This window comes from Melanostigma gelatinosum, assembly GCF_949748355.1.
Source record: "Melanostigma gelatinosum genome assembly, chromosome: 24".
Lineage (NCBI taxonomy): Eukaryota > Metazoa > Chordata > Actinopteri > Perciformes > Zoarcidae > Melanostigma > Melanostigma gelatinosum.
In genome coordinates, this window is record NC_136657.1 from 2,911,232 (window position 1) to 2,930,637 (window position 19,406).

General features: G+C 41.2%; 2 protein-coding genes across 2 annotated transcripts in view; one reads left to right on the forward strand and one right to left on the reverse strand.

Annotated features, from left to right (window-relative positions):
• LOC306797266 (sorcin-like) overlaps positions 1 to 740 on the reverse strand; it is an 18,818-nt gene extending 18,078 nt beyond the window's left edge. Inside the window, exon 1 of the mRNA XM_079296537.1 lies at positions 595 to 740. Within this exon, the coding sequence (XP_079152663.1) occupies positions 595 to 618 (24 nt within the window). The 5' untranslated portion in view covers positions 619 to 740. The remainder of the gene's footprint in view (positions 1 to 594) is intronic.
• Positions 741 to 1,596: 856 nt separating this feature from the next.
• LOC306797416 (dipeptidyl peptidase 4-like) lies at positions 1,597 to 18,274 on the forward strand. The gene is made up of 26 exons (XM_079296772.1): positions 1,597 to 1,668; positions 7,309 to 7,396; positions 7,847 to 7,945; positions 8,544 to 8,635; positions 10,650 to 10,724; positions 10,810 to 10,862; positions 11,065 to 11,137; positions 11,325 to 11,445; positions 12,135 to 12,289; positions 12,386 to 12,483; positions 12,586 to 12,721; positions 13,781 to 13,819; positions 14,184 to 14,282; positions 14,440 to 14,510; positions 14,752 to 14,805; positions 14,910 to 15,022; positions 15,148 to 15,195; positions 15,277 to 15,375; positions 15,708 to 15,777; positions 15,875 to 16,069; positions 16,331 to 16,385; positions 16,725 to 16,824; positions 16,914 to 16,972; positions 17,081 to 17,153; positions 17,596 to 17,669; positions 17,753 to 18,274. The coding sequence occupies exons 1-26, from the start codon at positions 1,663 to 1,665 to the stop codon at positions 17,843 to 17,845; spliced, it is 2,238 nt and encodes a 745-aa protein (XP_079152898.1). The 5' UTR covers positions 1,597 to 1,662; the 3' UTR covers positions 17,846 to 18,274.
• The last annotated feature ends 1,132 nt before the right edge of the window (positions 18,275 to 19,406 follow it).

Sequence of the window (19,406 nt, forward strand, 5' to 3'; positions counted from 1 at the left end):
TGCATGTCCTAATTGAACTCATACGGCATACAGTGCCAGAACATTGACTACATTCATAGGAATTTAGCCACACAATAGGATAAAAATAGGATAGGGTGCGTCTATAGTTCCTGTAATCAATTAAGGATGTCATGGGTCACCCAAAACGTGTCACTATACAAGGGAAGACTTGTGTAACCATTACATTAAACTAATTATATTACAAACACAGTGTCCAGGCTTTTAAAGAGGGTTTGATACCACACTGTAAGTGTCCTTGCTCACACGTAGCGTTGTTGTTGTAGTAACGTTAGTAGTGGGCTAAAGGTAGTTGCTGCTTCTGCTTAGTCCACTCGAATGTTGAGGAATTTCCACCCCGGAAGTCAATTTCTCTCTTTGGTCTTTAGTCCCAAATTAAATCGAAAAATCTGCTGTATTGTGTTTAAATGATATGCGGGTATCTACCGTGCTAAGGGGAGCCAGGGAAACCTGGACCAGCTTGTGCCTAATTATCGGAAATACACCGAAACAAGAGCCGCGGTCTAGCATTTTTGCTAACCAACGTAGCTCGTTTATCCCGTTAAAATCACAGTTACTTATAACTCAACAACTCACCCCGCCGTATCCCGGATAAGCCATTTAGTGGAATTGGTTAAACTGTCACTAAGTTTAAAATCTCTACAGGGTGATTGACGCTGTACACCGCGTTCTCTGCTACACGGTTGTAACTTCCAAAACGCCCGAAAAAGTTTCTACGTCATATCCGGGAGCGCCGAAAGCTGCCGGAAGTGCGTTGACTGATGGTGCAGATATGGGCGAGAACTAAAAGATTTAAAAGTTAGAACTCGTATATAAAATTATAAATGTATCATAAATGTTATTAAAATGTAACTGTGGTAAATGGTATATTTTGGTAACGTTATAACATTCCTAATTGCCATAATAATTAAAAAAGTGTCCACTTTCCCAGTACTTTTCATCTTCTCATTCCAGTGTTCTTCATTTCGATGTCGTCGGCATTGAAATTGGTTTTATGACATTTAAATTGTATCAATAGCCAAAGGCTTATAACTTAATATTGTTCGGAGATCTAGTCGACACGTTCAAGCTTTTACATTTTAGGAATAAATACGTGTGATGCGTGGCTTCCTGTCACCACTAGATGGTGCTTTTGGGACCTTATCTAAACAAAAACCAAAGTGTATCTTATTTCTCTAACGTCAAGTAACGCAGGGAGATTGTACAGTTTGCGTTAAAAAAAAAAAACAGAAGCAGACAGCTTAAAGTGCTTTACTTCAGGCATCGAAGTTCCTTACACATATAACACAAGAGGAACAAGAAGCACAAGCACAGCAGCCTCTTCCACTTCAGTCACTCTTTACTCACTAAGCAAGGAGGCGCTTATATCGGTAAACCACATCCTCATCCAGATGCCTTCAATCACTCGTTAGGGAGCTGCACCTAGAAGTCAAAAGACACAGAATACACACACCCAAGCACAAACATTCACAGCAGGACATAGAACCATGCGTAACACTCCCTGCTGAGCGCTGGTGTCTCTCACACATCTGCGGTGGGAGGTGACACTAACACACACTGCTGTAACAGTCAGATTAGTGCAAGTGTGGACGGTGCTGAGGGCCTGATCGTGCCGCGGGCTCATGAGGGCATACACCGGCAGCTATGAAGGTAAATATGTTGCAATGCCTCTGATATCGTGTTGATGTTTGAGCTGAATAATGTGAAATACCTGCATAGTTTTATTAGAATTTGAAGTCACATGATGAACTTCAAACAAGAAGAAAGTGACTGTATAGTATTGGTGGGAGAATTATTCTCCTCCATTACGTAAGTGAAAGCACGAGTAGAAAGTAAGTAAGTACATTTGCTGAAATACAATGTTGAGTTACTTGTACTTTGCTTAAATACATACACATTGTTTAAGATTAAATCAGTGGTTTCCAACATTTTCGTCTGGTGACTAGTTAACAAAAAAGCGGTGTTGAGTTTCATTGCCTGGAAAATAATTGGTGGAGGCTCTGAGGTACTTTTAATAAAAAAAAATTTAAAGTAAAAAAATGAGTATGCGAGAAGCAGACATGTAGGTATATTGTGCTGTTAATACACTTAATGTGATTTGAGTGAAGTGGTATTCAGCTGGTTGCAATCAGCAACCACACCACTGGATGTCCCCAAATCCCACACACTGTCCCTTTAAGGAGGCTGTTGACTGCAGGACTTTTAATGAAATGGAGTACTTTTACATTGTTGGATTTAAACTTTGACTGAAGTAAAAGATCTGAGTACTTCTTCCACCACATTGTTTAAGTAATAATACCACAGTGTACAAACACTACATAATGTAAAAGCCGTTGAAGCTGCTGCTGCTGCAGTACATTCAGCAGATACACACAGACAGATGTTAATAGAGGATATTCACTGACTCATTTCTGACCGCAGCAATTTCCCTCACAGTTCTGCCAGACAATAACTTCCAAACTCCAACGCGATTCAACCTCGAGCCAAGAACGCAATTACAGTACTGACACTTTCACCAGGCACATCTGTTGAAATCCCAACCCAGCATCTGTGTTTATCCCCGTGAATAAACACTGGACATTTTCCCCAGAGGAAGTGGTTCAGACGTTCAAGTGCAAATACCCAGTATATGTGTGTATGTATATGTATATGTATATATGTGTGTATGTATATGTGTGTATGTATATGTATTTGAGACAAAAAAGACATTTGAAGTCACTTTCAGAACTTGACGGGCTTTTTTTTCATTAATTCAAAATATAATCAGCAGGTTAATCAATAATAATTGATAGTTTGAGGCCTTGTTTTAAAATCAAATACTTTTGGTTTGTTGATTTATTTCTGTCTAAACCTTATACACTTTTGACATGTTTCCTATTTTTTTTTTATTGTTTGTGGAAACAACTGTAGAGACATTTAAATCACAACTCTCATAAATGTGTCTTGTGTTTTTTTCTCTCTCTCTCTCTCTCTCTCTCTCACACCACACACACACACCAACACTATATCTGTCCAACAAGTGGTCAAAGTGACACCTATAAACGGTTTTAGTTGGGCTTAGTGTCGGGTAAATGGAAGGCATCTGAGGTAACGCTCTTCAAACAAGCCGTGCTGCATTAGGGAAGACATCCACTGTCTATTTGTTTGCTGAGGATGTCCGGAGTGGGGGGTCTGATGTCTATTCCCCATAAAGGCTCAGCTTTATATTTGTTAAGCTTTTAACAGGCTTTTAGCATTGACTGTGACTGGTCAACACGTATGCAGTAGATGCAAAGTGGGAAACTTCCACTGACTTTATTTTTAGTCCCCCTGCCGAACCAAAGTGTGCTTGACGCTGTCTTGTTAAAATGTCATATTATTCTGATGAAATATGGTTGTTTGAGTTTGCACTCTTGTGTCCCGTGGTCGGTGACATAGTTCTCACGCTGCCCTCGGGAACTCGACCGAAACAGGAAGGGTATTAATGATTAGGTCAATACAGCGTTTATGACAGTTAACAGTTTAACAGCCTTTGTCTCATCTGTACAGCTGTTATCAGTCATCAAACAGTCATGTAAAGTCAACTGATACATAGGGTCAGGACTATATTGGGGCAAAGGCATGACCCGCCTTCAACCGCCTCTGATTGGCTGATACTCATTGGCTTCATTGGTTGGGTTAGTTAGGTTTAGGCATGAGCAGTGAAATTGGTTAGCTTAAGGGTAAGACTATCTGGGTAAGCCAATCAGAGGCCGAGTAGGGCGGGTCACGCCTTACTGTTTACCATGTCCACCATATCAGTTTAGCATGCTAACATTGCCAAATTAGCACGAAGCACAAAGAACAGCCGAGGCTGATGGCAGTGTCATAGTTTTGCACAGGGGTGGGCAATTATCTTTTCCATGGGGCCACATGAGAAACAGAAAATATTATGGAGGGCCAGGCCAAAAGGCTGAACTCAATTCTGCATAATATTAATTATATTTCTTTATAAAAGCAGTATATAGCATTGTTTTGACAAGCTGGTAAGACTGGTATGAGTACTGCATGTTATGATTAAGCAATGAAAAAATGAGGTTGCCTTACAAAAAATGTAATTTATTCAATAAAACACCAAAACAAACAAAATGTGAACGTTTTTACCATTTGTGACTCATATTAGTGATCATTTTCAGACACATTCACCCCAAAACACATTTTGTGTGCCAGATGATCATCAGTGAGAGAGGATCTATACCTGGATTTTGTAAACTTCATCACTGAGAATGTTTGTTCACATATGTAGGTAGAGCCAAAGAGAACCAACATCTTCTGAGCATGTCTCCTTATGTTTGGAAAGTTCTCCTCCTTGAGAGAAGAGTAAAAATCCAGCAGTGATCCTGACTTAAAGTGCTCTGCCAGTACCGCATCAGACTGCAGGTCAATGAGTTCCAGCTGAACATCACTGGGTGCATTACCCACACTGCAGGTAAAGGGAGAGGAAATCATGTGCATTTCATCCTCGATCATTCTGAGATCTTCAAATCGCCTTGAAAACTCACCATGCAGTGCTCCTAGCTTGGATGAGTACCTGCGGAGGTGATCAGCTGATGGTGTGACTTCTTTCAGGGTTTGCATGTGAGTGAGATTGTTGCTGTCCAGTTGGCTTGAAAGAAACTGCAACTTTCTCATGAAAGCCTTCACCAGGCTGTGCATTTCATGAACAAAAAGGCCCTTGCCTTGCAGTTTGGTGTTCAGTTCGTTCATCAGTGCAGTCACATCAACAGCAAACGCAAAATCGGCCATCCAGTCCTCATCTGAGAGCTCTGGGATGTCCTTGCCTTTCTTCTTGCAGAACTCTCGAATCTCTGCTTTCAGCTCCCATAATCTTTTTAGCATTTTGCCCAGGCTGAGCCATCTGACAGCTGTGTGGTAGCCACTGTCACTGTTCAGTCTCCTCCAAAACTGAAACAAACTGTCTGTGATTCAATGCTCGTGCCCTGATGAAGTTAACTATTTTAGTTACAACATCAATAACATGGTTCATTTTTAGCACTGACTTGCACAACACATGCTGATGCAAAAATACCAATTTCTGATCTGGGTCAAAACGTACCACTTCACGTTGCAGCTGAAGCTCCAGATTCGCCGCAATGTCCTCGATCCTTCTTGTCACGGTTCGCCTGGATAGCGGGACTTGCTCAAATGCTTTTTTTTTTTCAGGGCATATTAGTGCTGCAGAGTCCACCAAGCACTCTTTGACAAACTCCCCCTCCGAGAATGGCTTACTGTTTTTAGCGATTTTGTGGGATATCACAAAGCTGGTCTTGTTTGCCGCATCCCTGGCTGTGTGAAGCTTGGTAAAAAAGCCTTGCTGCTTTTGTAGCTTAGCTAGCAAAGCTTCCGATGCCGCCATCTTTTCAGCGTCAGTCAAGTTTTTGTATTTCTCCGCGTGCTTCGTCTCGTAATGCCGACTCAAATTGTAATCCTTAAACACGGTGATCTGCTCTCCACAAACTAAACACACGGCTTTACCTGCAACTTCGGTGAATAAATAATTAGCAGTCCATTTTTTGTTAAACTCTGCAGGCGTCTACCTTTCTTTTTTTAGCATGAGTGGACATTTGTGAGGGCTAAAGTCGTCTCGTGTGTTGTGACTGCTCGTACACTTGATTCAATCATGCGCACGTATTTGATTTACGTTTTGCGTCATTACGTGAATAAAACACTTCAAAATAAAAGCACTGCAGCGTTAGTCCATGCAAGAGGTCAAATTAGAAAATATGTTTATTTTGTAATTTCCAATCAACCTCACACGGGCCAGTCAGAATCAACCAAAGTGCCACATGTGGCCCGCGGGCCACACAATGCCCAGGTCTGGAACTTTTGCAGGTAGTTTATCAAAAACCAAAGTATTGGACACATTGGAAGTTTGGGCTTTTGATCACAAAATACAATTCATTTAGTGGGGGACATGAATAAATGTCTGGACCTAACTTCTTGGCATTTATTAATTGTTAATTGACACTTAACTCAAATTAATAAATGTAAATATCATGAAAAGTCAGTGGGATGATTCGTCCTCTGGGGACCGTGAACGCATGTACCCAATTTCTTGGCAATCCATTTAATAGTGGAGATATTCCAGTCAGTATTTCCACCCAACATTGCCACCCATAGAGCACTAGCATGGCTAAAAGCAGTCATGAAGATGGCAATACTGAATAATGGTACTCATAATCTTCTCATGAAGTGCACTGAAGTGGGGAATTCATCGTCAAATGCGGTACTCATAAAAGAGAAATTGGCATTAAACTGAGACAGATGAGCAACAATTATGGTTGACATCTATATGAATGCTGTGATGTTTTATATTAATTTGGATATTTGTCCATGTTTCAATTCATACATTTTTTGTTTTGTTTAAATGTTTGCAATAATTCAAATTCAAAGGTGTATTTTATCGATTTTTTGCTGCCTAAAATAATATAAAACATTCAAGTTTTGAGTTTAAAAATATTCATATCCACCTTTAAAAAATGTCTAACTTTAAATTAGCTGACACTGCCATTATCGTATAGTATTATATTACTTCATGTGAATCTGTTTAACCCTGAACTGGACCAAAGGCATCCCTTATATTCTGCATATTCATTGATTTCCAAATATGTATTTTCTGTACCCACATAGAAGTTTTGTTTTCCTTTGGTCTGCATTTCTTAAGGAGGAATGTGTTTGCCTCTCCGACCAGCTGGATTATCATGAGTCACTGTACTGTACCAGGATCTGCTAACTGTGCAACCAATCCAAGCTCTTTACTCAGTAAACATAATTCAAAAAGTCCCTGTTAGACAAGAATAATGCATTTGTTAATTAAAAACGTATGAATGTTGCAGCTTTGAACAACAATGCTATTTATTTGCACTGCAGTTTACGAGTAGAATAGTCTGTATTTTGGCCACATTCTCAAATAGATGGCCGTATATGAATGCTTAGGATACATGAAGGGAATAGTGGACAGTTTGGGGGAACGGCCTTAAAAGTAGCCGCTAACTTCTGGCGAACTTCGCTCCGCTGCGCATTTATTGTCCCCACCTTTGAAACTTCAGTTGAGATAATATTTACCGAGCAAAAGCCCGCGTGTCCCATAACTCAAAAGTGCAGGCTGCTTCGCGCGTGCACTGATGGGCTTGTGATTCGGACGGTTATATCGGTCTCACACTTTCACCTCAGCGCAGAAACGATGGTTGGTGGTTTTGTTAATACTCACATATCAGGTGTTAATGTCCGGGGGAGCATTTCTGACTTTTTGGTCCACTCACCTCTGCGCAGGTTTCCATCGGCAAGGTGATCCTCGGAGTGTTCGGGGTGGCGGTGGTCGTCATTCTGATAGCGGTACCCACGGCTATATTCTTGAAAGGTGAGTGAGTCTTTCTGCTATTTAAATGATTCACATCATCAGCGCGCTGTTGTTGTTTTTTGTTGTGGTGCGGCGCGCCGTTTAGTCGCATTACGCGTGCGCAATTACGCATGATCTGTTTGAAATGGCACCGCTTCTAAATAAGCCTATGAGTACATGTAAAGCAATTTATGCTTCCATTTCAAAATAAAACACAAATTCAGGGTGTTTCTCTGATACAACACGTGCGTGCCTTTTTAAATAGTTTCATTCTCACTCAGCACACATGACAGTTCCCATAAATAGCCCCAAATACGCACTGACGTAAGCAATATTTCTCCTGTCATTATCAGTCACAGCCTTTACGGCACTTGCCTTCCTTTATAATGATGACCGGATATGTGTGTGTATAATATCATATCTGTAACATGCGACCTTCAAGTCCCTGCCAATGTGTTGTTGTTTTTTCAGAGGAGCAGGAGGGGAACAAGAACACGAGATCTTTCACACTGGAGGATGTCTTCAACAGTTCACTGAAACCAAAGTCCTTCAGCATGAGGTGGATCTCAGGTGGGAGGATTACACCCGTGGAAAGGAGTGATAAAGTGGAGGTGGAACATGACACTGATTACAGCCACACGGCTATAAATGTGTCCTAAAGGATGCTTTGTGATCAGTCAGCTACAAGATCCTCCTTCATTCTAGTTACTAATTCACTTAGATTGATCCCCTCATGCATGTGTGTGTGTGAGTTATTGCTCCACGACTTTATGGTAATGCCTCCACCCTCTCCCAGCTCTGTTAGCACTCATCACGGTTAGCACCGTTGGCTTCTAGCCTCATGAGAGCCGTGTGGAGGCACTGGATATGCTCAGAATGTTTAATTTAGCACCTTTAATGGATCGTCAATTAATGACTGTTCATCGATATGCAAGGGAGAGTGACTTTATTCTCTGCTCAGGTAGACATTATTCCACTTAATCGTTGCATAGCAACGTATGCTGCTATACTTTGCATACGGTATATTGCACTTTTGAGCATGTGTTTCAAACCAATATGATAAAGTGTAACTGTTTAGCTGATGTATTTTGGGATTTGCATGCTTGCCTCCATTTTAAATCAAATATTCAATTCTATTTTACTTCTTTTCTCCCCTCATCTTTCACAGACCACGAGTATCTGAGTAAGTCCCAGGGCGCAGTCTTCCTCCAGAACGTGGTCACAGGAGTGTCAGAGGAGTTCTTGGCCAGAGACAAGTTCGTAAGTCGTCCTCCCCGAGTGCATCTGTGCGCTTCATTTGTGTAACCACATGAAATTGGCATGAAACTACATACCCGTCCGAAACAGTCACAGTCTGGTCTGTGAGGTCATGAGCATGGGTCTGTGAAACTCAGTGGCGGGCTGTGCATTTTATACCTGGGCCTTCTGTGCTGTAAGCTACGGTTATTTGTTTATATTGGTGTAATAATACACGCAGTGGCGGCTGGTGGAACATGTTCTAGGTAGGGCCATCCTATCAATTTCAGCAAACATCCCAGTATGATTTAATGCAAAAAAAATGAAGTATCAAACACGCATTATTACTTGGCAGTTAAATATTTAACATGTATTCCAATACGAAAACTATCAGCAAATAACACTTATATAATATAACATGTTCATTTATTGAGATGCCCCTATGGACCTTGTTATAGGAGGTGAAGATCAGGAGAAGTAAACATGAAGTGTAATTATGAATACTGATGTTAAATTAAGCTATGACGAGTTTTCACTGTTAATTTAACATCTCTATTACATGTTGATGCCTCCATGACCAAGTTAAGCAGATGAGACTGAGGACAACTATGTAGAAGAAAAGATGTTCACTTTGTCTAATATGTAGCTTGACAGAGTTCTCCATGTGTGTCCTGGTGTTCGCATGTTTCCTTACCTCCTCATCCCTCACTCCCTACCCTGGTGTTCTCATGTTTCCTTACCTCCTCATCCCTCACTCCCGTGCTGGATCCCCCGTCCACATCATCCAGCTAGCCAAACCTGTCTGGTGTACAGCTAGTACAGAAGCTCCGCATGTACTGCTTCCCTTTCCCGCGAGTCTGCTGTCTGATTGTGAGGTCAGGCTGATCTGATATCAGCTCTTTGGCTGCAGAATCTCCGCCAAAGTTCTCCTCTCAAACGGGTCTTGGAGGAGGAGTGCTCGCGCTGGCGCTCGCCTGTAGAGACTTCTCCTGACGAGAACGCGCAGCGAGGGGGGCCTGCTCGTTCTGGCCCCAAGCTGAATCTATTTGAGGGCGCTGATTGGCTAAATTGTATGTCACTCATTTATATCTTGAATCAGCAATTGGCTAAACTGCTTCATAGACCCGTCTCTTTGGGGCCAAAACGATTAGACCCCCCAAGCTGCGCGTTCTCAGAGTGTCGTGCACACAGACAGAGAGCACGAGCAGAGAGCACACAGGCGGAGAGGACGAGCAGGAAAAGCATATATTTTGCGCAGATATCACATTTTACACACATTACTGGGTACATTCCATAGTTCATAAACACAAATATTGACAATTTGTATAATTTATGATTATTATAAAAAAAATTTATAATAGAGACCCCTCACACCCTGGACACAAGCTGTTCCAACTCCTCCCCTCTGGTAGGCGCTACAGAGCTCTGTACGCCAAAACCACGAGACACAGGAACAGCTTCTTTCCACTGTCCGTCACTCATGAACAATAAATAATATTGCACTACTACCTCTGTTTGCACTGCTGTATTATATACATATACACTTTTTTTGGGATATATTTATACTTATTTATACTACATCTGTTCTACTTTTTTGCTGCCCTTTTTATTCTTATATATTTTTCCTTGTTTATTGTAAAATAGTGTATTGTATGTCCATTGAGAGCGGAGTGGAAACCGGAGACATATTCCATGTCCGAACGTTCCCGGCGTTCCGAACGTTCCCGGCATTCCGAACGTTCCCGGCGTTCCGAACATTCCCGGCATCCCCGGTGTTCCAAACGTTCCCGCCGTTCCGAACGTTCCCGGATCGCCGAACGTTCGGCCCCAGCTGTTTTTTGTTCTTGTTCGGGTTCAAAACGTTCCCGGTGTTCCGAACGTTCGGCCCCAGCTGTTTTTTGTTGTTGTTCGGGTTCCGAACGTTCCGAAAACAGCTACAACTTTGTGATTCTGTTTAGGCCAGCAGAGAAGGCTTAGCTGGCCCTGACGGACCACCACTGGTGAAACTCTCACAAAAGTTTTCTTTTTCCCGATACAGAACGAAAAGGACGCTGATGATTACCAGCTGTCCGCTGACCGCAAATATGTTGCATTCATGAGCGAACGTTCCAAGGTACAATCAGCTTTTCTTCACATAAATCGGACGCATATTTAAACTGTTCACACTACAGTGTTGTTGTTTTTTTTTGTCCCATTAGCTGTGGCGGCATTCTTTTACTGCTACATATTCACTCTATGACCGGGAATTAAAGTAAGTACCCTAATCCTGAAAGTATGTGGCGTGTTACATTCATGCACTTATAATAATGCAATGCACGTCAGTTAAAAGCATCCACCAAATGGTCCATGTTTATTTAACATGCAAAGTAGATTATTTTAGAATATTTCTTCTGAAATGAAAAAAATGGTACGGCTCATCACAGTTTCTGTTTGTTTGTTTCGCTTCATCTTAGCACATTTCTCCCGGCCTCTGACATTCCTGGAGAGATCCAGTACTTTGCCTGGGCTCCTGAGGGGAACAAATTGGTACGCTTGGCACACGTAAATGATTGCCGTTATGTGCATAACTTTGAGCGATGGTTGGTGATGGATGAGGTGATCGACCTTTCCCAAACACTTGAGCAGAGCAAAAAAGGTTCAAACTAGGTTTGTTGTGAAGAAACCAGGCTGGCCTTTTTTTTTAAAGCCGCGTATTTGTTTTTTTAATTTTCAGGCCTATGTTTGGAAAAATAATGTGTATATAAAGACCAGCTCTGGGTCGCCCCCGAAGCAAGTCACTGACAATGGCAAGGACAATCTGATTTTGAATGGGATCCCGGACTGGGTGTATGAAGGTAAGTGGCACATGACGTCACACAGAGAATTCATGTCAACACTACAACACCCAATACCCACCTGGTCTTAACATGTGATCTGTATTTAGATACTTTATAATGACATCTGATCCACAGGTTTTGCCTCATACAGACTGCATTTTAATATCAGGTGTAAACAGGGTCTAAATCAACGAACTAAGTACAACTATCAAAAATAATACTGGTAGGATACAAACACACAAAACATCAGGAGTGGAAGGATGGTTTCTAACCTTTTCTACTTGTGAACCCTGTCTGTTTGGGATCCTTGTCACATGTTTTAGACATCTATTAATTGTTCCACCAAAGTAAGAGATTTTCACCTTTGACTCTCAGATGAGAATGATTTACTCCTTTCCAGTTGTTCTGATACTGTTCATCGCTGTCCTAAAACTACGAAAAGCAATGCACTAAAATTCGTATTTAATCGATTCGTATGCAAACCACGAAATTCTGAGCCAGGACAGAAGAGGGCGGGGTGGATGGGGTTTAAAAACACTGGACTTTCACCCAGGCGACCTCTGTTCATGTCCTGTGTGAAACCAGAAGTCAACATTGACTTATATGTCACACAACTTCCACTTAAGTAATGTCACTTCCGTAGTCACTTGGAAGTCCCCCATGGTAGTCCTGAACACTAACGCAGCTTCACACTTTCCCCCTTACAGAGGAGATGTTCTCATCCAATCAGGGCCTCTGGTGGTCCCCTGGAGGAAAGTATGTGGCTTACGTTGAGACCAACGACACAGACGTCCACACCATAGAGTACTCCTGGTATGGCGAGAACCAGTACCCCAGCACTGTTTCCATTCCATATCCAAAGGTGGGACGTCCATCCGGGGCTTGTCTGACTCTAACGAGCTTGTACTGGGATCAATGTATTCAATCAACGTGTGTCTTACATCCTTTTGTTGTGCAGCCCGGTACTCCCAACCCTACTGTGAGACTGTTTGTTGTGGACACTGACAACACAACAAGAATCTCTGAGGTTATTGTTCCAGCCTCCTTCAGCTCGAGGTAATGAATCAGCCTCTACATTATTATTATTATTATTATTATTATAGGGAAGTAAATCAGAAACAAACAAAAAAGCTGAAATATTTGTTTGTTGCCCCATAGTGACCACTACTTGGCAACTGTTACTTGGGCAACAGATGAACGTCTTGCTGTCCAATGGTTGAAGAGAGTACAAAACCACCTCATCCTTCAGATCTACAATTTTAGTGGAGTCAGCTGGGTTCCTGATGAGGAAGAAGTATTGTGGTTTTTCTACATTATATAGCATGCAATTGGACACTGGTGTTACACAGAGATACTATGCAAGCCCAAACCATGTAAACATTTCAATAGAAGTTAAACCTACACAGAGCAACATGTTTTACTGAAAGGGAGGATAAGCTAAAGGTTTTAAATACCTGTACTTTGTTTATGTCTTAATTGCCTTCATGTCAACTGCTAACCAGCCGCCAAGCATTGCTAAGTTAAATGCCACACATATTTCTTTAAATCATTTAAGGATACATCAACATTTTTTAAGTCTGTCTTTCAACAATATTCAGTTTTTCATATGTACATAGAGTAATTGGCAGATGTGAATTTTTCTCAGATTCATACTGGCCCTCGGCTCTGTGAGGCTGTACTTGGACACAGTGGTGTTTTGAATGAAATGCTAATATCAGCATGCTAACATGCTTGTGATGACAATGCTGATGTTTAGTGGGTGGAATGTTTATCTCACTCGTCCTCTGGGGACCACAGATGTTTGTACAAACTTCTACGAGAATCCATCAGCAGTTCTTGAGATATTTTGGTCTGGACCAAAGTGGTGGACCAACTGACATTGCTATCTATAGAGCCGCCCTGCTAGCATGACTAAAAATGCATTCCAATGTATGGACAGGAGGGACACTTGCAGAAACCAATAAAACACAGCGTATTGTTTTACGACAGACTTAAACAAGTTATCCTTGTAACTACCTGGAATATAGACCTACTTATGTACTTAGCAATACTGAATCATGAGCATTTATTTTCTACGCTCCATATCACAAACTCTTGCTGTTCACATTGTTCCTTTTATTACCGATCATAGTGCTAACCCACTGAGAGTGACAGTTGATTTAACCTGGTTGCAAAAACATGAAGACATTTTTGCTTTTGCTTGCTAAGCCGTGCCACTCCCATGTTAGCTGAAGGGTTTATCAAATTGTGTTCTGTGTTGCAACATCTCTTTTAGCGAAGACTGATAAGGCTTGTAAGTTGTAATAAAATCTAGCTTAGTGCAGCTGTAAAAACTGAGTATCTCTTTTTACAGCGCCTGGAGGTGAAGAGTCTCAATGGTTGGATTGGAAGGGTATGTCCAGTGTACAGTTAAAGGATATTCTTTATATTTTGTGTGTTAAAGCCTGATATTTCTTCTTCCCCTGTGTCTTAGAGCTCCATAGTTGTCCTAAAACCTACCATGAATACACACACTGTTGTTTATTTTTGACTCAATCCCACAATCACCCCCCTGCTTACCAAAATACTCACGAAAGCACGAAATGTGGATCATTCTGCCGCTGAAAATAGTCCCTAACAACTGCACCACTTCCTCCTGTTTGAGTAATGTGACGATAACATCTACAGTGCCCAGCTACTTTCACATATTACCAAACCTTTCCTTTTAAATACAACTATATTTAGTTTTCTAAGATTTACACATCTGTTCTTTTTAGTTCTCTCCACCGGAACCAGTTTTTGATGAAGACAAGAACAGCTATTACCTGTTGATGAGCAACACCGAAGGGTACAAGCACATCCATCACGTGGTTGGGGTAGGTTGAATGATTTATTTTAGTCAGTAATCCGGTATAACGACGGAAAATTGCTCTTTTTTGAGAATTGCACAATATCACCCATATTGGGCAGTATCCATTGTTTTTCTGTAGCATGTTACCACCCACACACATTCTGCTCTGACTCATCATGCAGGGCACAGCTACAGCAATCACCTTTGGAGCATGGGAAGTCATCGACATTCTGAAAGTAACTGCAGACAGTGTGTAAGTTGCTGTGTCATCTGCATACAGCTGCATACACGTGCATAAGACCTGACGAGCACGCAAAAGAAAAAAGAATGGATATTTCCACACTGCATGACTGTACAGCTTCTTGTATTCTGTGAATGATCGGAAATATTGTAGGTGTCTCTAATGCATAATATTCATATGCTATATTTGGAGTTTAAGAGAAAATTGTCATCTGAAACTTCCTTCTCACTCATTCATAACATTCATTCCTCAGATATTATTCAAGTAATGAAGAGGGCAACAAGCCAGGTGGAAGGAATGTTTACAAGTAAGGGTCTTTATTTGACAATTTAAATATTTTTGTTTGTTTCATCATTTTTGATACAAAGCATTTCTTCAAACTTAAAGTGTGTGTGTGTGTGTGTGTGTCAGGTGGACCAAACAAGGGCCCAAGTGTCTGACTTGTGGGTTCCGCAGAGAACACTGTCAGTATAACTCTGCCTACTTCAGCCACAATGCCTCCTTCTACCATATGCGCTGCAGTGGTCAGTTATACTTTTGTGTAATACATACAGTGGTATATTGAAAAAACCAGAGAGAGATTATTATGGATACAGAATATATGATAGACAATAATAGCTGATACTCCTGTTGTCATTTTTACGCACAGGTCCTGGCATTCCTTACCATTCTCTCATGGATAACAGGAATGATGAAGGTGATCCAGAAATCTGAAATAATATCAAAGAAGCAGAAGATGTTATTCTAATGAGCCATCTATATATTTTTTAATTTGTAGAGCTCAATGTTTTGGAGGACAATCAAGCGTTTAGCAGCCTGATAGCTGACATCCAAATGCCTACTATGCGTCGCCGCTCCATCACACTCCAAGGATACAGTAAGTGAATTCAACAGCCACGAATTAAACAAAGACTTGCAGATGGGTAGACTTTGTTACTGTTAGACCGAGCCAGGCCAGCTGTTTTCCCCCTGTTCCCACTCTTTGTGCTAAGCTAAGCTAACCGGCTACTTGCGGTAGCTTCATGAGAGTGGTGTCAAACTTCCCATCCAACCCACAGAAAGGACGCAAATATGCGTTATTCCCAAAATGTTGAAGTAAACTATTATATAGATTGGGAGCGACTTGAAAGTGAAAAGAGAGTATGTCTTCCACCACTGTTGTCAACTCACCATTATTGATTATTCACATCTTTCTAATCTGTTTGATAGATCTCTGGTACCAGATGTTTTTGCCTCCAGGTTTTGATGAATCCAAGAAGTACCCTTTACTAATAGATGTGTAAGAATTTATCAAAAATAAAGAACTAACATTTAATGCCAAATGCTTTTCAATGGACAGTTCATAAGCTGATACTAAATGTTGCCCAACCGTCCAGGTATGCCGGTCCCTGCAGTCAGAAAGCAGACTACGTCTACAGGGTGAGCTGGTCCACCTACCTGGCCAGCACTGAGAAAGTCATCGTCGCCAGCTTTGACGGAAGAGGAAGCGGGTACCAAGGCGACAAGTTAATGCACGCAATCTACAAAGGTCTGGGAACCTATGAGGTGGAAGATCAGATAACAGCAGCCAGGTAAGGAAAGCGAGGACCGGTTTAAACAAGTCAATGCGTCCCCCCACTCGAACAAACAGCTTCACCCTCCGTTCCCCAGGAAAGCTTGATCAAACTAGATTTGACGTGTTTCTGTGGTTGAATTGCTGTCAGGTGTACACAGATATACACACCGTAGTTATCATGAGCATCACAGAGTGACGGTGATGATCAGAAGGCCAGTCGACATCCTTTTAAATTACTGCCATGTTGAGATAATAGTCTTTTTTTTTTGTATTTTAGGGAATTCATCAAAATGGGCTACATTGACAAAGACAGAATTGCTATTTGGGGCTGGGTAAGTTGTCAAGACTTTGTATAGAAACACTTCTCCTAAAACACAAAAGTGATCAAAAATGATGTATTACATTCGTCCCTGCTGTTCATTTATACCTGCTGATAATGTTTTTTTTGTTTTTAAATACTTATTTATTTATTATTTATGCAGTAACAGCAGTTGATCGGTATCCAGTTACCGGCTGTAGCTTGAAGAAATATGCAGTGTTTTAATTTAATAGTTCAGATGGCAATAAAGGGCCCTGAACAATGAGTTAATGCTGCACCCTGCCGTCAGTGTGCTCCGACTTTACTAAAGGGTTAGGACGAGCTACAGTTATGAGCAGTCTTTCTGTCACAGTCTTACGGTGGATACGTGACGTCAATGGCCTTGGGATCTGGAAGTGGAGTTTTCAAATGTGGAATGGCGGTCGCGCCAGTGTCCAAATGGGAATATTATGGTAAGCCCTTCATGCTTACAACCGCCTCAGACCGAACACACTCGCTATCCGACACACAATATCGGCAATAATCCGTCTGTTTATTCCAGATTCCATCTACACGGAGCGCTACATGATGCAGCCCTCAGAGAATTCTCTGGCCTACACTGTGAGTTTCCCACTCAGCGATATCACGATCGCCTCTCGTATCTGACGGTCGTTATTCGTCAAGCTGTTGCCTGTGGTCACCAATAACCATAAATCTGATTGTGTGCAGAATTCCACAGTAACTGCCAGGGCCAAGAATTTCCATTCAGTGCAGTATCTTCTGGTTCATGGAACAGCTGACGGTGAGTTATGCAGCGCTACTATTCATCTATTAACGATTTAAGTTATATGTTATCCAGTGATGCCAACCAGGCATTTGCTTGTTAAATAAACGTTTCCAGTCTTGGTCACAGACATCTCAATCGATTAAAATGAGACCGAAGCTGTTGTGTATGGCGTAACGATTAAAGTTATCTTTTTTGTATCCTAATTATGTAAAATCCTCCAGTTCAAACTCACAAAGGCTTCAAGAAGAAACAAAACTATTTTATTTTTTGTATTGTATTGTATAAAAGGCACATGCTTTGCGCCACCGGTAGATCAAACTCCCTCCATGACTAAAACTTCGGACCATGACGTCAAGTCCGCGGTCATGTTCCCAGTGACCCCCTGACCTTTACCAGACCAAAATAGGCCCTATGCGTTGAGAGCCTTGTTAATCATTTCGCGTTGTTGTTTTTCTAGACAATGTTCATTTCCAGCAGTCAGCCGAGATCTCTGAAGCTCTGGTGGACGAGCAGGTGGACTTTGAGGCGATGGTGAGTAATGTGGAAAATCCAATGACTGGAAGAGTGTGGCTTAGTGTCATAAAGTAATACTTTTCTTTTTTTGTGTCTTTTAGTGGTACACGGACAAGGATCATGGGCTCGGCGGCTCGGCCTACCAACACGTCTACACACACATGAGTCACTTCCTACAGAGGTGCTTTGCATGAGGTCCACTGGATCTCTTTACATTGCCTCATGTGAATAATTAGTGCTCCAAACACCAGAAAAGTACAAATATAGTATAATATAATATAGTTCTGTGTCTGAGAAGTCAGAAAAAAAGCTTCTTTGTAAATTTTAAGTTACATTTTTACTTGTAACACAGACATGAAAAATGTGATTTGTTTTGTAATTGTTTTTTGTTTCGTTGATTAAAGTTTTAAAGAGGTTGTTATTTGACTTAATGAACAACATAGACGTAATATGAAAGTGTACTTGTACTACTGTACTTGGACATGAAGATTTCTTACAGTAGGCCTGTTGTATTAGGTTGTACATAGAAACCTTCTGCACCACAGTACTTTTATACAAATTTACCAAATGTATGCCGTTGTCTGATTTTGTAAAAAAATAAAGAATTAAATGACTGTTTGAAATATGTTCTTCATTCAGTTCCAGGGAAAACCAGCATAACAATGATTGCATTTATTGTTTAGAGTCTATGCTAGCAGGTCGGTGAGAACGGTACTCAGCACAGTGGTGCTTTGAGCTAAATGCTAACGTCAGTACGCTAACTATGTGACAATGTTAACATGCTAATGTTTAGTTTGTTCACCATCTTAGTTTAGCACGTGAGCATGTTGTACTTGAGGTCATGACCAAACACCAGCAAAACCATTGGCCTCCGCTGTACTTTGTGTTTAGCGGTAATTATTAGCAAATGCTTACAAACAAAACAAAGACGGTCAATATGGAAAGTCTACCTAAAATTAGCATGTTAGCTTTATCCTTGCGAGTATGTTAGCATGCTATAGCACTTAGCAAGTAGTCTACAGCCTCACAGAGCTGCTAGCATAGCTGTACCCTTTTTGCACACCAAGTGCGTATGACCTGACAAAGGAAATGGACCGGCATATGTGTGAGCAGATGAAGTGAGTGAGGGAGTGGCAGTCCGGCAATGGGGAAAGGAGGGAAGGAACATGACAATGAGGACGTGAGGAGGGACAAACGGAGACAAAAGACATTTTTGGATGATGACATTTGAGTGTACGGTGGTTTTGAGTGGACAAACAACTCTTGAAAGGCTTTTGACGAATGACCAAACAGTAAAGTGTACATGTTCCGAAAAGTCTGCGTATAAACTTGATGGACAACTTGAGGTCGTTTTAAACGCAAGTCAATTTTGGACGAAACATCAGGTTTGGTGTGCAAAGGCCTTTAGTCTTGTGGGAAATAATAGCCTGCTAGACGAAGGAGAAGGGTAAATAAGTTACATTTCTGACAGTCAACCTCAGTACTCTTTACTGTATTGAGAGATTTTGGAAATAATTGAAAATTTGTTTTTTTTTTCAGCCTTTCCTTATTAATATTTATTTTTCAACAGATAAAATACATCGGGGACTGCAGCCTATGTGAGAGTCTTACAGCAATATGTGAACATTTATTTGTATCGAGCATCACTCTTTATCAAACAATGGCCCTTGTAAAATAGATTTTAAAAAAGCTCAATATCCCCCATCTTTTAAATTTCATCGGAAAGAACCCACAAATACTGACTCACCTCCCAGA